Here is an 18,236-nt window from a genome sequence, read left to right on the forward strand (position 1 = left end):
CTCCTCAATATGGACCAATGAAAAACTTGATTTACAAGCCAAGCAAAAGTGAAGAATTACATTATTTTGAGCAAAAAGTTGTCTAGATGCAACAGTGGCTAAAAATGGCTTAAAGTGCCCATATTATGAAAAAATCACTTTTTCTGGGATTTGGGGTGTTACTTTGTGTCTCTGGTGCTTCCACACGCATACAAACTTTGAAAAAAATCCATCCATGCTGTTTTGAGTGAGATACGGTTTCTGAATGTGTCCTGCCTTCAGTCGCCGGGTGAGCTGTTCAAAATCGGCACGGCTTTCTACGTAACTAGCCGAGACGAGGGTCCTGGGGGGGCTAACCGTTCTCTAGCTCGTTCTCAATGGCAAAACACTGCTACAACACACACAAATTCACTCTAATCTACAAAATAAATTGTATAGAACTACTTACATGTCCCTGTTCTGCAGGTATGCCACACAAAGTTGGAAGTGCGCCCTCATTTAGAGGAAGTCTCCCGGCTAATCCTGCCTTGTACAGGCCAAAGTTGCAGAAACAGCTAGCTAGCTCATGTAATCCTTACCTAGCTACTGCGCATGTGCAACAGACAAAGATGTTACAGAAGTTGCGAGCTCTCACTCTGTAGCTAAAACAGAGACCTGACACAGGGTGAAAAGAGGATCTGCAGCAATGGGCAGTACAACAAAAATGTTTTTTGAAAATTAAACCATGTAAACCTATTCTGATACAATCTCAAATTACAATTATGAACCTGAAAATAAGCATAATATGGCCACTTTAAAGAAATATAGTGCACTAGATAGCAAATAAACGTCTGGGGAGCCCAGACATTCTGGAGCTCTCAGTGTCTGGCTCATGGACTCTTCAGTGGGTAAATGCTTTGTGATTTCAAGCTGGGTGTTTTGGTTCAAGCAAGGCAATAAACGCACCTATAAGCCAATATTACAGAGACATGTAGCCATTGCAGTTAATCAACCACAGGTACCAAGAAAAAGGAAACATGCAGTGATGCTGGCAGACACTCAGCAACAAGATGATTTATTCCTCAAAGCTTCATCAAATTGAGCTTTTCTCAGTTTAGGCATTTCAGCTACATCTCTACCAACCTCACTGTGACCTGAACAGGAAATGACATTGTGGAATAATTCACTCCATACCAGCCTTGTCCAATCACAGACCAGCGCCCAAAATTCCCAGGTGTCACTAGTCTATTATAGCAGGGCTGCAAAGGCTCTGTGGCCCCCATCCGTCCATATATACACACACACAGCCCTTTTCACATATTTCATTTTGTGTCAGATGTGAACATTTGCTCTGCATTAGGCTCTCTGTGGGTTTGCCTTGGACCAGAATAATGGAAATACAAAAAATATAATGGAAATGTGAAATTGCATACAGAATATGTCCCTATGTCCCTCCCTCTCTCTTTGTGCGCGCGCACACACACACACACACACACACACACACACACACACACGATATTGATGAGAAAAGCAACTGGAATAATGGAACAGCAAACATGTATACACAACACACCACTTTCTTGCTCCTTCACTCTACTTCTGCCTGCCTGTGTTATCATTTCTTTGTCACACACACACACACACACACACACACACACACACACACACACACACACACACGTGTATGAAAGTCAAACCCATGGCTATCCAGGCCAGTCTAATAGACTCGTATTCCTCTGATGCTTTATCAGCTCAATCACACAAACATTCAGCCCCAAAATAATGGCCTTTCTGTTTGCTGCCTCTTTCTGTGTGTGTGTGTGTGTGTGTGTATGTGTGTGTGTGTGTGTGTGTGTGTGTGTGTGTGTGTGTGTGTGTGTGTGTGTGTGTTTGTGTGTGTGTGTGTGTGTGCTTCTTTCTAGAAGCTGTGCTGCAAAGAGTATATGTGCACTGCATACAGATTTGTCAGTAAAGCCAGCAATGCAACTGTTGGGTTAGGAAGTCCTAGACTTTCATTCATTCATTTAGCCACCGGTCAGTCAAGCCAGCTGTACATATTTGATTTTAATTAAAAGTTACAAATGTGCAATATCTACAAACTGACAGGCACTCAAGGAACACACACCAGTTTTAGCAGATAACGGCTATAACTGAGTGTAGTGTGTCCAATAAGGGCCTCTATATGAGTTAAAGTGGTCATTAGCAGGATAACTACTTTTTTGTTAACATTTCGAGTTGCCATTGAAGTGGTGTTTTTTTTTCACTGCACCTCCCAGAGATCACCTGCCTGTCAAATCTTGTATCTTGACTTTTGTGTTGATAGTATCTGCTCAGTGTTGGCAGTCTTGGGAGGATGTGGCTGCCTTCTAGTCAGTGGTCAGGGAACACATTTCCCCAATTAACTGATACCTGTCTTGATGATATGAAATCAAGTATACAGGCCCTAAAGGAACTCTGAGTTTTTACATTCATCAACATTTGCGTTCATGAGAGACTCTAGGCTCCGTCACCCTGTAAGGCAAAAAAGGGCTCCTGTGGACCCTCTTGAACTACAGTAAATCTACTCTCCTCTGTACATCTAACGCTGGGTTTTCACATGCAGCTTTTTTCCACTGCAACTGCACTACATCGGTCACGCGCAGATTCAAAGCTGAATTGTGTCCCTACAACATGGTGCTGACAGTGTACACTTTTTGTTAACAATTTGTTGAGGGTTTTGGTGGTGTTCAGCATCAGCTTCTATCTGGCCATCACAAAGTTGTTGGTAATCACACTCTTTGCCGCTTAAAAGGTTGTTCATATATGATTTGCTAGCAACTAGCTAGTTGTCAATCCTACAATGCTACTACTAATACAAATATATAAAAACTCACTAGAATACCAACTGCCTGGGCAACCCTCTGCCAAGCCAGCTGTTTCGTATTAACATCCCTGTAGTCATACATCATATCTTATCATCATGAAGTAGGCTATAGGAAAATCACATTCTTTTAATGTGCATGGAATTTTAAATATAGCTTGTGTGTATAAATGGGAGAATATATTGGAGGCACGTTCGCAAGTCTGCCTCTCATTGGCTACCGCTCTGCAAAAGTTGACTCCGTTAGTCTGGATCAACAGAAGTATTTCCAAGATAATTGCCTGACATCCTGCGTGATGTCCTCACCTTCTGCTCTCTGTGTGTTGCCGTTCACTAAGGAAAAAAACAAACAAACTTCGAGCTAGCAAGCTACATGCTGAAAAAGGCCAGTTTTGAAGAAAATTTGGATCGTGCAATAAGGCAAGCCTGCTTGGTTATTGCTGGGAAATATTGTAAAGATTTACAAAGAATATGTTTACGGCATTTACTATCTAACTGACTGGTGGGAATTGCTATAGAAGTACACACAGCGATACACTGGTAAGAGCAAATCCAGCTAATTTACATAGCTCACGTTACTGTATTGTGTGAATAGTATAATTGTTGTGCAAATGTTCCACCAAAACAAGTTCCTTGAGAGTTTTTTTTCTTCTATCCTAGAATGTATATGTGGTGTAGCCAGACCTTACTCCACAGCGCTGTGGAAATAGGTCTGGCAATGCGAAACTAACTCAGAGTCAACTTTTGTAGAGAGGGCAGAGCAGTCAACATCCGGGCACTTTCGCCGCCGTCAGCGGAATCCGCTCACCGCTGTTCTCATAGGGAATTAATTTAACCGCTCCGCTCTGCCGCCTTTAAAGCTGCCTGTGAAAACCCAGAGTATGATTTTGGAAACAAACTGTCCAAAACCCTGCAGCTCAAGTACACATGTACAACTGGTCAAACCCTCTCTGTATATGGCTAGTAGGGTTGGGTACCGAAACGCGGTGCCAATAGGGCACCGGTGCCGACATAAACGGTAGTAAATTCCGGTGCCTCATTTCGGTGCCTGACTTTACACTATAGTCGACGTTAGCCTACCTTTAGCTAGCAGCTGGATTAAACACAGTTAAAATGTTGACAGCTAACGTTAAACAGTGTAAAGTGTGACTGTATTTCCCTGTAGAGGATTCCAACACCGGGACGTAACAGTCTGACTGCAGCTGCCGTTGTTGGAAAAACAACACAGGTAGCCTCGTGGTGCATTCAAAGTTATTGTAAAATACCCTTTTCCCATCTGGTGGTTGTTTTTGTCGTTCAACAGCAATTTACTGATGAAATAAGGTATTCTTATAAGTTATAGTTATTACATTATTATTAAATCTTTACCATTATTAATCTTTATTTTGACCATATGGCCTTAGCAATAAACAAGCCGCTCTTTAATGTTGCTTGTTGCTTGTTTAACTTTATTAAAAAGTATCGGTTCAGGCACCGGCACCATTTAAAAGTATCGCTTTAGCACCGGTATCGTAAAAAACCCAAATGATACCCAACCCCAATGGCTAGGTACTCTGACTTGGACCACACACCAGACTGAGGTCATGCTAACATAGGGTAGAGGGTAGTGACCCTGACAGGTCAAAGTCCATGAATGTGAGAGGTTGGAGGTTGCTTTAATATTAAAGGTTGTGACACAAAATCCTCACAGCTGGACACACGCAAAGGAAACAACACATGCATCAACAAACATTCAAAGGCATTCTCCAACAATGTCTTTCTATGAAAGACTGAAAATCATGTTGTGACCATGTGTTGAACAAGGATGTCGTGGGTGAGGTAACTGGGAATTTCTAGCAGCCTCTAAAACCAGCCGATATCAGTCTTTACACCACTTCAGAGTAACAGCAGTCTTAACAAGAAGCCTCAGCTCAGACATTCGGACCACAGAGGCCCACAGCAGACTTGCCAACAAAAGTGTAAAAATCAGCTTTTGAAACATGATCCACAAAGCATTTTGATGTCGGTGGGAGTCTGGTACAGTGAGTTTGCTGTCCACGTTGAGGGGACCTTTTAAATAAAGGTTTTAGTTTTTTTTCCACTTCTTTCAATAAAAAGAAGAAAACTGCACTGAATGACATGTAAAAACTAATGTATTTTCCTGCATCCCCAGGTTTACATTTTTTTTGAGAAAAAAGTTTTGAGAATTTGCTTTGTGAGTAAGGAATCCATTGTGAAGCCACAACAAAGCCAAAGAATCAGAGATTGTGAAAGCCATGTGTTCCATTGAATGGACTGCAGGAGAAGTCACATTCGGCAGTATTGTGTTGAAGAATTAGGTTTTAGGTTGTACAACAGGTCCTCCATATCAAACGACCAAATGAGGCTATGGGGATATGACGCCCCTATTGGCAAAACAACAAAATCTGCAGGTTGTTTCTGAGTTTTGAAGTTGAATCTGAACTCAAATTCATGCATTGACTCTGTTTTGGAATTTACATCATACCTACACCTCTGACTTGTACAAGATGACACTGGTTAGTTTAAATCTAAGATGACTTACTGGAAACCTCCAATAGTTATGATGAACCTGATTAATACATTCATTCATCCAACATCCCATCATCTCTGATACAAATAAACCACGTTGGTGCATTCCCCAGTTGTAGCTAAACAACCTACATAAAACATAATGAGAGCTTAGAAGAAAAACAGCCCCGGACCAAAATCAACAGTCTGAGAACTAGTTCCCAAAGTTTAACTCTGAAAAAAAAACATACACAAATTAAACCCAACAAACAAAAAAAAAAAAATCAAAAATAGAGCTGGGGGGGCATCTTGCTTTATGGCTGTCTTTGAACTGCCTGTGTCAGACAGATTTCTCCTGGAAAAGACAGCTTGCTCCCAGTGTGTTGGCTGTGGATAAACAGAGGTTTTCAACTGAAGTGATTTGAGCTGGAACAGAACAATAAGACCTCCTGAAACCAACGGTGAAGGAGTAGCAAGACAAACAAACTGAGGCCAGACACTGAGCTCAGCTATGGCTGCAGAGGTTGTCCGCGGTACTCCTACGTAGGATGAAAGATAGATAGTGGAGAGGAGATGGAGGAGGACGAGATGAGAGGGGGAAATGTACAAAGGGGCACATAGTAGAGGGGGAATGATATGAAATAGAGAAACAGAAAATGCTTTGGATAGGCAGAGATGTAGAAGAAGTCCATCATCAGGCAAAATTAATACATTTTCCCAAAGTATTATTGACCATTTCAAAGATATAGACGTCATAAAACAATGCAGATATCAGCTACGAACAACTACAAATGCTTCAACTTTTGTTTGCTGATATTTAACGTTAGTGCAGGATGTCTTTTCAGTGAAAAAGATGAGAGGGAAGAAGAGGTGAAGGGACAAAAAGAAAGCAAGAGTAAATGAGGAAAGAAAGGGAGGAAGAAGATGACAATCCGGAGGCCAAGGAATGAAAGAAAAGAAGGAAAGAAAGAGCAAAGAGGGGACAGGAAAGAAAGAAGTAGGCGAGAGGGGACGAAGGATTATGAGTAGCGGAGGAGGGGAAAGTAGCTGAGTATGTGTGTGTGTGTGTGTGTGTGTGTGTGTGTGTGTGTGTGTGTGTGTGTGTGTGTGTGTGTGTGTGTGTGTGTGTAGGGGGGCTCATTATTGACACCATGTGTTACCACAGGAAGCTCCTTGGGAAAATATAAGCACCCAGAAAGATCAGAGAGCGAGACAGAGACGAGAGAACGACATGGAGAAGGAAAGATGAAGAAACGGAGGTCATTCCAAAGTCTTTGCAGCTGCAGATGTGTGTGTGTGTGTGTGTGTGTGTGTGTGTGTTTTTTAAGGGTCAGTAGCCTCTGTTTTAGCAGCTGCACATCTGTATGTCAGGCGTTCACTGTTTTACCATAAGGTCACAGGGTCAAATCCCATAGCCAACATGCACTCACATCTATCTAGCTCTCAAACAAACACTGTCCATTTTACTTGATGGAATTTTCAGAGAACCAGAAAGGTTGTTAAAGTTCAGCTTCTTCAAAAAGTCTCAATAAAATCATCGAAACAAGTTTAACGCTGCCTTTTTTGTGCGGGGAAAAATAGATATTCTAGATAGAGACACAGCATTCCGGGATGGGAGAAAAACGTGCTGTCGTTTATTGGCATTTCTTTAAACCAATCACAGTCGTCATGGGGGGCGCTAAGCACCGGACGGAGACACAGTGCCGCTGCAAAATAACCTCGGGAAGGAACTTGTTTTGGTGAAACGTGTGTACGTTCAAAGGTTGTTATAGTCGTGCAACAGAAAACTCAGATTGGACAGACAGTCTAGCTAGCTGTCTGGATTTACCCTGCAGAGATCTGAGCAGCAGTTAACCATAGTCCAGACATCGGGCCGTAAAGAGGTGCACCCGCCGGAATTTCTGGCAGCACCAGAGCAATCCTGGAAGTGGAACGTTGTGGATATAGACTAGTCGGACTAAACAAGACATTTGAAAACGTCAGCTTTTTTCACATTCTTCTGGTATCATATGGACGAAGAAATTAATCGATTAGGAAAATAAAAAATCATTAGCAGATTAATCGACCCTGAATTATGAAAAATATGTTGCCGTTTGATTGGGAAAAGGCACATTTGCATGAGAAAACTGAACATGGTTTTATATTTAGCTGTTTTCTGCAATATACGTTTTAAGAGTCGGTGCTAGATTGAATTACTGGTTAATATGGGTTTTGCAGTAAAACTCCCAGGGATTAACCTACATTTTGCTCTTTACTCTTCAAGTTAGCTACCTGGTAGGCTAAAAGTAAAATGCTACTGGAGCACAGCAGCAGATGTGTTAGAAAATCTAAAAAGGTCAGAGGAATGGAACCTCTGGACTGGTGCTTCAGACTAGCTGGGTCAATTTCATTGTTATTTCTGCTCATGAAATGGCCCCACTGAAATTTACAAGTTGGAGTTCATGGGGCATGACTTCACAAGATACCCATTTGTATGCCTCTCAACATGGAGACGCTATTAAACACATACATTACTTGAACTCATTTCCATTATTTTTCATATATGTTGCTAACACGTGGGATTATGTCTGCGCAGAATGTGGACTTAAATAAGAAATGTATTAAAACCAAAGATGGGAGTTGTACTCCAACCAAAAAAGTTTTTCATCCAACCTATAGTACAATTTCTTATGTTCTTTCCTACAAATCCATATTATAGACTTGCTTATTTTTTAAGCACACATTTTTTAAACAGTCTGGGTGCAGTAGCTTGTGCTACACATGCACACCCTGTATGAACTCACATGCACACACAATTACCAATGCATCAACTCATGCCCTGTTTCTTTCTGTGTCTAAGATCGCAGTAGAATGGAGCTGGGCAGAGCAGCTATTGTGTCCCTGGTAGAATGAACTATTGATTTTCTGGTCAGCGTTATCAATGCTGTTCTGACAACAAAACAGCTAGGAAACAACCACATACATGGCGTATATACACACACACACACACGCACACACACACATGCACAGACATGCATTTTGTTCAGTGCATGATGTGCTTTGTAGGAGGAGGCACAACCCCACAGGGAAAAGCACAAGTCAAATATTAACACGATATTGTAATAAGGACACTCTAGCAAATACACAAACAATGATGCATGCAAATAATCAAACATGCAAAACAAACTGAACCAAATGTTTTGAGTCCTATCACACATGCAGTAGGATGAATACTGTCCCATGAAACATTAGACTGTATTTATGTATCATAGGCTTATGCATTGCTTGTGCAATCAGAGCGTAGCCTTTGTGAACCTCCGTAGACCTACATTATTCCATAATTCCAGTCCCTATTTGTGTTTTCAAAAATTGAGACCATGATCCCATTTTCTTTCTGCAGTAAAGAGAAAGTCGCTACTTGTCCCACTACATTTTACTGAAACGGAAAAACATTTCAAATATTTTTTTTCACAATGTGCCAATGCAATGAACTCTGAAAGCTTCAGTATCATTTCAGAACAGCATCCTCTTATTTTGTTTTGAGCAATTAAGCAATGTAGCAGATTTGCCACCAAAACTACACAAAGTAATGTGCAATTTACTACGGGGGCTTTAGAAGCTGCTATTGTAATCATTCTGATAATGTACTTTTTTGTTCACAGTACTTACACCATTATCTCACAATGTTTGGGCCTTTGCTCTATTTATATTCATATTCCACATGTAACACTTCTGATACTTAGTTCAATTCCAAAAGTAATATGTCAGTGCATACTTTATATTTTGAAATCAGCAGGTATCACCTAGCTGCAAGCCATCGTCCTGACCTACTTCTGCCCCACACAGTGACAAGAAAGTGTCAAGAAAAAAACAACAGTCAGTGCCACCAAATCCTTCACTCTTTTTTCTTCTCCAGCTTCATGTCTTATTGACAGGAAGGATACAGCACTGTTCCAACTTAGCACCTGGCTAATTTTAGCTCCCGAGGATTCCTCTAAAGTATATACACACACACACACACACACACACACACACACACACACACACACACACACACACCTGTTGGAGTTCATGTGATCTGTGTCTTTGGCACAATGTCATTGATTAATTCTTGGCTGCCTTGAAGCCAATGACAACTTCACAAACACAGTCTGACAGTAAGCTACAAACAAACATATACGAACACACACACATGCGAGTGCTGTAATGAGACTAATCTCATATGTAAAATCTGCCATAATAAGATTACTTTTAAAAGTGTAAGCAGACACACACGTACACCAAGTGCCAGGTTGAGTGTAAAACCCCAAGACGTCCCCTAATTAAAAAACCAAGATAAACTTTCATTTCTGGTGGGAGGCCTGATGAACGATGAAGGATGAGCGTTACATGTTAACTTATAATTCAATCAAAAGGTGTGCCACAGCAGAATCACAACAGGTACTTCACTATACTGTAGTTCCCTTTTCTTCCCATAATTTTAGTTTAAATAGATTTAGACATAAGACTCAATGTCCTTGTAAGGTGCAGCAAACAGGCAGATGCCATTGATTTGGCAACACGTTTGTCCAAAGTGACTTACATTATTTTCCCACATACACGCATCTGTAGCAATTGGGAGTTCAGTTTCTTGCTCAAGTACTTTTTGAACGCTTGACATTTCACAGTTCCTATATCGTAGAATACACTGTTTCTAAAGTACCTCAAACCTAGTTTAGCATTTCTGTACTGCAATTTATCGGCCAACATCTACATCAGTCATCTGCAAAAAGCAAATATTGGTCGATATGTCAGCCTGGTGGATTTATAGGTCCAACTCTATATTTGACATTTGCACATTGGTGGAGCTAGGACCCAACAATTAACCCTTTAATTACTGGACAACTATTCATAGCACCTGAGCGACAGATCATGCCACAAGCAGTTCTGAAACAATGAGTCCGTTGATTGATTCATTCGTAAATTGACAACAAATAGCATAATCTATTCAGGAGTTAAAATCAGCTCTACTTCTACCAGCTGCAACATAAAATGCTGCATACACATTCATGCATAAGTTATATAATCTAGTAGGCCTGATACATACCATATATAGATGAGAGTATTTCTCTAGTTGTGCTACTTTTACTTGAGTAAAGAATCTGAATACTTCTTCCATCATGATACGGTGTGAATGTAGTCTATATCCACGACGCGAATGTGAAAAAAGCTGACGTTTTCAAATGTCTTGTTTAGTCCGACTAGTCTATATCCACAACGTTCCACTTCCGGGATTGCTCCGTTGCCGCTGGAAATTCCGCCGGATGTCACTGTTTTCAGCCGGATGACCGGTACCTTCCGCTTTCTTTGTGTTTGAATTTTAAACTCCGGTGGATTTGTGAGGACTATGGTTAACTGCTCCTCAGATCTCTCTGCAGGGTAAATCCAGACAGCTAGCTAGACTATCTGTCCACTCTGAAATGCCAATAAACGACGTTTTTCTCCCATCCCGGAATGCTGTGTGGACTAGCCAGACCCTCCTCCGCTGCGCTGTGGAGGAAGGTCTGGCCATGCGAGACTAGTGTGAATGGGACTCTAGGAGTAACAAATAAGTGTGTGATGTTTGTCTGTAATTATTCCAACCCCACTCTTAAATACAGCACTTGTGTATCCATAATCTGCATTCATCTGCATGTTTTAACAAACGACATATCATTTTGCCATATAACCTGTTATTACAGCACAGAGCCAACTAGACTAAACTCTTGTGCATCCTTCCAATCTTCCGGATTCATTTTCTTCCTTGTCACCTTGCCTCCTCTCTTATTTTCTAGGACACATTGATTATATTTACTGAATTTGGGTCCCAGGATGAGAAAGTCTGAGCGCTTTCCCTCTGGTGTATTACATCAAATCCATTCAGCTAAGCTCGGCTGCTTTCACATTAACATAGCAGACTGAGATCAACATATTTTGGATACATTATGACATCGGGATGAATTTACCTCATAAAAATGTTGATTTCTCTGATGGGGAAAAAAAAAAAAAAACACTCTCGATTCACATCATATTCATTGCGATACCTCTGGTGAGTCACATCACATTCACTGGCTTGGCTAAATCCACATTACCATACACTTAGAAACACATCTATAGTTGATCTAAGGAGCCCTTTTATCTACAAATTAACTATTGTTTTTACATTTTCAGCATAGATCCTTCCAAAGAGAAATCAGGCTGCACCTTTGATTATGCCAAAGTTTGATAAACATCAACAGGGAAATCAATCAGTTTTCTCCTGATTGCTTTTTTGAAGATGCAGTATGAGGTTTCTGCAGGACAGCGATATTATGAATAAGTCGCATGGATTTGCTAAATAAAAAAAATGTGATTCCTCAGTTGGTTTACAATCCTGTCTGTCTGGATTCATTCCACACAGGTGTCTCTAGTGAGTTTACTACATATCCATTCATGCAAATCAGGCTGGTAACATTCACATTAATACACACACAACTCTAACAAGTCAACTTTTCTGGCAACTTCTCATAACTTTTAAAATTTTCCCCGGCGACAGCCACACATTCTTGACATTTAATATTTTTTATCAATATAGTTGTTTGGCTTGGCTCTAGAGTCTCATGCATCATACTGACACTCACTTGATGGAAAGTTCAAAACGGAGTTCAAAACTTATATTGCAAGAAGAATCATATTGATGCAAAGTAAATAACGCTCTTCACAGGAGCAAAATAATTCATATTGTCCAAGCTATGTTAGAGTTTTCTTTTATATTTATTTATTTATTTATTCACCTGTTTTGCACTTATGCTTTTGCACTGATAGGACTGCGTCCAATTTCGTTGTACATGTACAATGACAATAAAGACTATTCTTCTGTTTTTCTGCTGATTATTACACTGAACTTTTCTGGCTTTATGATGATGCAGTGGAGTTTTCTTTTTCGACTTAACATTTACTGACTAATACAGGCATCAAACCAATATGAAAACACAGTTTAGGGCTGCATCAATTAAAGCTATAAGTGTCTTTTCATCATCAACAAATGTTTCCATCTGTCTCCTCAAGCATCCCCCTTTTTTGATACTGAGGAAACTGTTGCAAAAGATTCCATTTCCATTCAACTTTCCGTTTGTGTATACTTCCAATAGACCCTTTGCAAACACGTGACCACGACCACGTGACGACGCCATGACGGACGGCAGAATCACCGGAAGCACAAGCTAAACGGAAAGTTTCATTAGTTTCAAATAGTTTAAAATAAATAACACTAAATAAACTGTAATAATAATACTATCTTCTTCTTTATGGCTTCTTCTATTGAATAACAAGTTGTCGTGCCGTTATCGGTCGAGGTAGGGCATGCATCTGGTAGGTGCTCACAAAGAGCGGTATTTGGAGAAGTTGGAGATCGCAGGATTGGATACCGACTCTTACCTTCTTCCTCCCTCCATTTTCACAGACCTCATTAAATCGCAGAGTCTGCCCAACTTCAGTGCCAACGATCTGTACCACTATGTGGTAAACGGGGTATCCCCATACACTGGTGCTGATCTCAAAGCTTTTAAACACATCGAGGATTATGGCGTTTCATAACACCGAGCCAGTTAGCTGCCCTCTGAGCCAAGCCAACTACTGTATAACACAGCTTAGACTCACACGACAGATCACGATCAAACTGTAAATGGGAATAACTTGTACTAACATTTGAATTTCCCTTCATATTAAAGGCAACCTCTGAGCAGGCTAATGTATTTCAACAGCTGACTTTGGGTATAAATAACACAAGTTATCTTGGAAGCTAACGTTAGCTAGCAATCACCTGATGAGCTCCATGCAAAGTCTGCAGCCAGCAGCAAAGACAAACTCCCAAAAGAGCCACATAAAGTGAAACTGAAGGGAAGTTGTGCACCATTAAAATAAGACAAACGGAGTCGGTGTGGTCTGTTGTTGTTATCACTTTAAGATAATTAAACTTAACTAACCTAACTAAATAGAAGCGGTTTAGGCAGGCTAACGCGCTAGCATTACGTGGTTAATAGTTAGCTAGCTCTACGTTAAGAGTGATTTGATACATTAAATATCGAAGGAACCTTAGAAGTGTGTTCCCCTTATTAACTAGTGCTGTGTATTGGCAAGAATCTGGCGATACGATACGTATCATGATACATGGGTCACGATTCAATATATTGCAATATATTTCGATACTGTGCGTAAGGCGATATATTGGGATTATTTTTAAGTATAAACTAATATTTAAAAAAAGACATGATGTTCATAGAAATCAGAGAAGTTTACTTTAGGTAAACAATTCAATACACAGAAAATCAAACTGCCAGTTTGGGATTGTGGTTCACAGGTTCTTAGTGAGCTAATTTTTACATGCTAAAGTAGGTCAAAGTTCAGCCATAGCTACATTGTTAGCTTCTAGCAAAAAGTCAGGCACTGCTAGGCACTGTTAGGCAAGGACACTAGCGGTGCGTCTCAGCATAGCCATCTAGCGGTAGGGGGTTTAAACACAACATAAACGTGAAGCACTGTCTTACATGAATATTTTTGAACATTTAAAAAAAATATATATTTCCTTTTTGAAAATCAATACAGTATTGCAAAATAAAATATCGCGATACTCAAGTGTATCGATTTTTTCTTACACCCTTATTGTTAATACAATGACTCAAACCAGACATAACATAAAGCCTACAGAAGCCCACCGCACAACAAGAAATAACCATTTTATTATATGAGCGAACACGTACGTGTTTGACTTGCCGTCCGTCTACTCTACAGCATAGCTCTTCCACCATCCGTCATGGCGTTCATAATTCGCGTGAGTAGAGCGTGACGTCACGTGCAAAGAGTCTATACCTCACCAACTCTATGTTTCTTCAACCTCATCCTCTCTTATGCCCTCTGAACCTTCCATCTACCATCTATTCACCCATCCTTTCTCTATCACTGATGTGTCCTCCAATGCCTAACAACTCTTAAATTCAGGCTCCTTCCTCTCTCCTCTCTATTTTCAGCCCTCCTCCTCCTCCTCCTCCTCCTTCTCTTCTCTTTCTGATTATCTCCTGGTGTCTCTCTGACCTCCGTCGCTGATAGAGAGCATGCCTGGCTGACACGCCTGGTAATGAGGCTCCTAATGCAGATGGCCTCTACCGCCCTTTTCTACTCACTTTCACTCTCTCAACACACGCACAGTATGCAGAAACACACACATCCTGATGGCACCCCCCTTCCCATCTGCAGGAGGTCCAAAGCACTCCTGGGTTAAACAGTATCTGGTGATGTTTGTAAGAGGATAAATAGAAGAAGAAAAAAAAGCATGACGTGCACTAGATTTGTCTCATCTTTCAAGCGACAGTCACCAACACCAAACCTTCGCTCGGCAGACACACGCATGCAAACAAACCCTCCACCCACTCATATGTTCAAACAGTTTACCGATCATCTTCCCGTACTGAAGTATTTGTTTTCATCTTCTAAAAATGGCCACTTTTACAGCATTTTAGTAATAAGAGGGGCAATTTGACTAATTATAAGCATCAGGAATTTTGCTTGAATATGTTGACTCTCATGGTGCGCCATGTTACTGTATATTGATTTTGTCCCAGCTGTCAATCCCCAACTCCACTGAGGGCATTGTTGCTCATTTTTCATTGTTGACTATGTCACGGCCCTAACACACAAAGCACGCACATCCGTGTTTCACAATCTCACAAATACAAGTTCTACAACTTCTCAAGTGCATTTCATGACTCGGTTTGATCTTTAAAAGGGTTGGTTCACCAAATGTCTAAAACACATATATTTTCTCACTTAACCCTGGTGGTATCCAGGCATGCAGATTGATGTGGTTTTATTCGTCTGGCTTTCGAGAGATTCATCTGAGATTTCTGCCTGCACAGCAATACAGTGCATGTGAACCGGATTTTGTTTGTGGTGCTAAAAGCAATGAAAATAAGATGTGAGAAATTGAACATCAATGTTTGTTTGTTATAACTCTGGATAATCCACAACACACTGTGAACACTGTTTTATATAGACCATTTATTTGGTAGAAAATAGTTCAAACTCAGGACTGTATATCGTATCTGCGTGACTAGATCCCACTATAGATTAATAATAAAAAAAAACTGAAAAATGTATTTTCATAATTTGGGTGAACAACCTTCAAGTCATGTTGTGATTGATTATTAGCAGGGCCACACGGAATCTGCGGACACAGAATTCTGCAGAATTTTGATTCTGGATCACCGCTGAAAACTGAAAAAAAAAGAAAATCTGCAGATTCCGTCCAGGCCTGATTATTAGCTTTCTTAGAGGAATACAAAGAGGCCAGCCTGTCGGTCGGTTAACTAACAGATAGAAAAACTACATACTTCATTAACAATGATATCAATGACAATCTGAACTTCATATCAATGGGAAAGTGTCACCTGCAAACTGCACAAATTCCAAAACCAATGTGCCACACTGTCAAAACTTATTTTACAAACTAAATCGTCTTAATCTTCTGATGATTTTTATGGCCCGTACAGTAGGATACAGATCATTGTGCATAGTCTACATTGACTCATGCACTGGAACTGTGTGAAAAGGTGAAAAACAAGACTCCCTAGGGGGTAGGCTAGACATAACTTGCACCGAGTAATGATAAACTCTAAGCAGGGCTAAGCAGTAACTGCAAAAGGAAAATCCAAAATGACATTAAGGTGTGCTGTATTAGTAGGCCTACATTAAGTTTAGCTATGTCAAGGTATGTCATGTTGACTTGATTTATGTGTCTAAAAAAAATGCAAATAAGACGTGTATCTCTCTGACCCCTAATCATTCATTATGTTTCTCAATGTTTTCTGGCTACTTGAACATCACAAACAACAGACAACTAACTTACAAGCATCTGTCATTGTCCATGTAGCGTTAAGTGATCTTTTTTGTGTTTGTTTTAATAAGGCTCAACACGGTATACGATAAACGATAAACCAAAGTAAAGAAGCCCTCAGCAAAGCGAGAGTTGTTGACTGTGCTAGAAACAAAGTGTGATCAATGAGGACATGTTCTTGCTTACCACACTGATGTTAGGACGTTTAAAAGCATAGCTATGTTTCAAAGCCTCTCGTGGTCAGACATAACACTTTTTTATTTAGGTGTAAGTTAGCCGTTGACTGATTAGCTAGCTTATTAAGGGGAATGAGCAACAGCCCCGAGTGAGTGACACGGAGCTCATTTGAGTGTTGTCCTGCGGTAAATTACTCTCGCGGTGCCGAGTATTGGTGTATCGATCGATAGTCTTATCTATCAGTCTGTTGAGGACTCACCTCTCTGCTGGGCATGGCAGCATTGCCATAGCAACGCGGTCAGAAGCACGAGCCGGAGTCGCTTCATTTTGTCCTATCTTGAAGTTTTGATATCGTACCGCGCGCGCTATGGAGTCAGCGCTGTTGTCCTCTCGCGCAGCTCTGTGTTGCGTTTAATGTCAGAGGAAAGTTTCACAGAAGTTGACCAAAACTCACTCACTCTCTCTCTCTCTCTCTCTCTCTCTCTCTCTCTCTCTCTCTCTCTCTCTCTCTCTCTCCTCCCCTCCTCTGCTCTGTCCTCTCTACGTTTAATCTTGGGGCAGAGGAGGGAAGAAATGATAATGAAAAATATGGGAAAATGTAAAAACTGGGAAAAGATAGATAGATAGGCAGAAAGAAAGGCCCCCATCAGTGTTATAGTCAAAATTATGTAATTATTATTTCTGATGCAATAAAGTGTAATCAGAATTTTTAGCTTGTTGAGATTGTGTTAATTTGTAATACTTTATAAACTGTTGGGTACTGTTACTAACAGTTAATTAAAACATGTAACATGTTATTTTAAACATTACATCCTGGGGCTTTTGGGAGCATTTATCAACTCTGAGTTTGTGTAATCAGATTACTTTTTGTCGTAATCCAGTGGGCTTTCAAGCAGTATTGTAAGTAAACGTTCTACAGCTTGCATACAATATGAACCTGAGTGTGAGGTAGGTGCTAAAACACTGAATCCACAAAGGGTTTTAAAGCATAGCCTATTCTGTACATCAGTGTGCTGCAGAACTGGAGCAGTTTGAAAATGCTTCAGATGCTACAAAGCAAATGAAGTATTGCATCAGCACTGTTTTGGCTAACACAAACAAAGACCATTGAAGGGAAAAGAAACAACAACTAAATGGAGCACATAATAATGAAGAAGTGAAGAGTTGGACAGAAGTTTTTGGTCCAGTGAGTTACACAACTGTTCTGTGGCTCCTCCTGCTGCCCTGCACAACTCACCACAGTCCGGGGCAAAACTGAAGAAGCCTATTATGAACATTCATAAAAGCACAGCCAATTATACATACAGACACATAAAATAGGGGGAAACAATGTAAATATTATTAGTTATCCATTTCTATAGATAGGTTTGCATACTAAACTCAGAACATTGTTTGAAGAGTTTCTAAAGTGAAATGTGAAACTAGCTGAATAACATTTTTTACTGGCGTGTAATGCAAAGGTTGCTAAATAATGACATACAGTTACAAAAAAACACAAGCACCTAAATCTGTAGGTTAACAATTTTAATTAGAGCATTGCTTTTTTGAGAATATATTTTATATCAGCATGTACAAGTGTATATTTTATTCTGCACAAAATTAAAGTGAATGGAACTTATAGGTATCTACTGTGAAGGCAATCATAGCAGTTTACTCCTTCACTGTTGAAAACACTGGTATATTATAATGTTACAGCTCACCAACTTGTCAATCACTTCATACACCTGCATGTGTGTAGTTATTGTCGTGTGCTTGTGCAATTGTGCGTGTGGCTCTGGCGTGTGTGCAGTTTCTTTACAGGCAGACATTGTTAGTGTGTGTGTGTGTGTGTGTGTGTGTGTGTGTGTGTGTGTGTGTGTGTGTGTGTGT

The 18,236-nt window shown here is 40.3% G+C and overlaps 1 protein-coding gene across 1 annotated transcript in view; it reads right to left on the bottom strand.

Moving 5' to 3' along the window:
* lama2 (laminin, alpha 2) overlaps positions 1–16,766 on the bottom strand; it is a 211,952-nt gene extending 195,186 nt beyond the window's left edge. The window contains exon 1 of the mRNA XM_078275135.1: positions 16,627–16,766. Within this exon, the coding sequence (XP_078131261.1) occupies positions 16,627–16,693 (67 nt within the window). The 5' untranslated portion in view covers positions 16,694–16,766. The remainder of the gene's footprint in view (positions 1–16,626) is intronic.
* Positions 16,767–18,236: the final 1,470 nt, after the last annotated feature.

The sequence above is a fragment of the Sander vitreus genome, chromosome 18, assembly GCF_031162955.1.
Source record: "Sander vitreus isolate 19-12246 chromosome 18, sanVit1, whole genome shotgun sequence".
Lineage (NCBI taxonomy): Eukaryota > Metazoa > Chordata > Actinopteri > Perciformes > Percidae > Sander > Sander vitreus.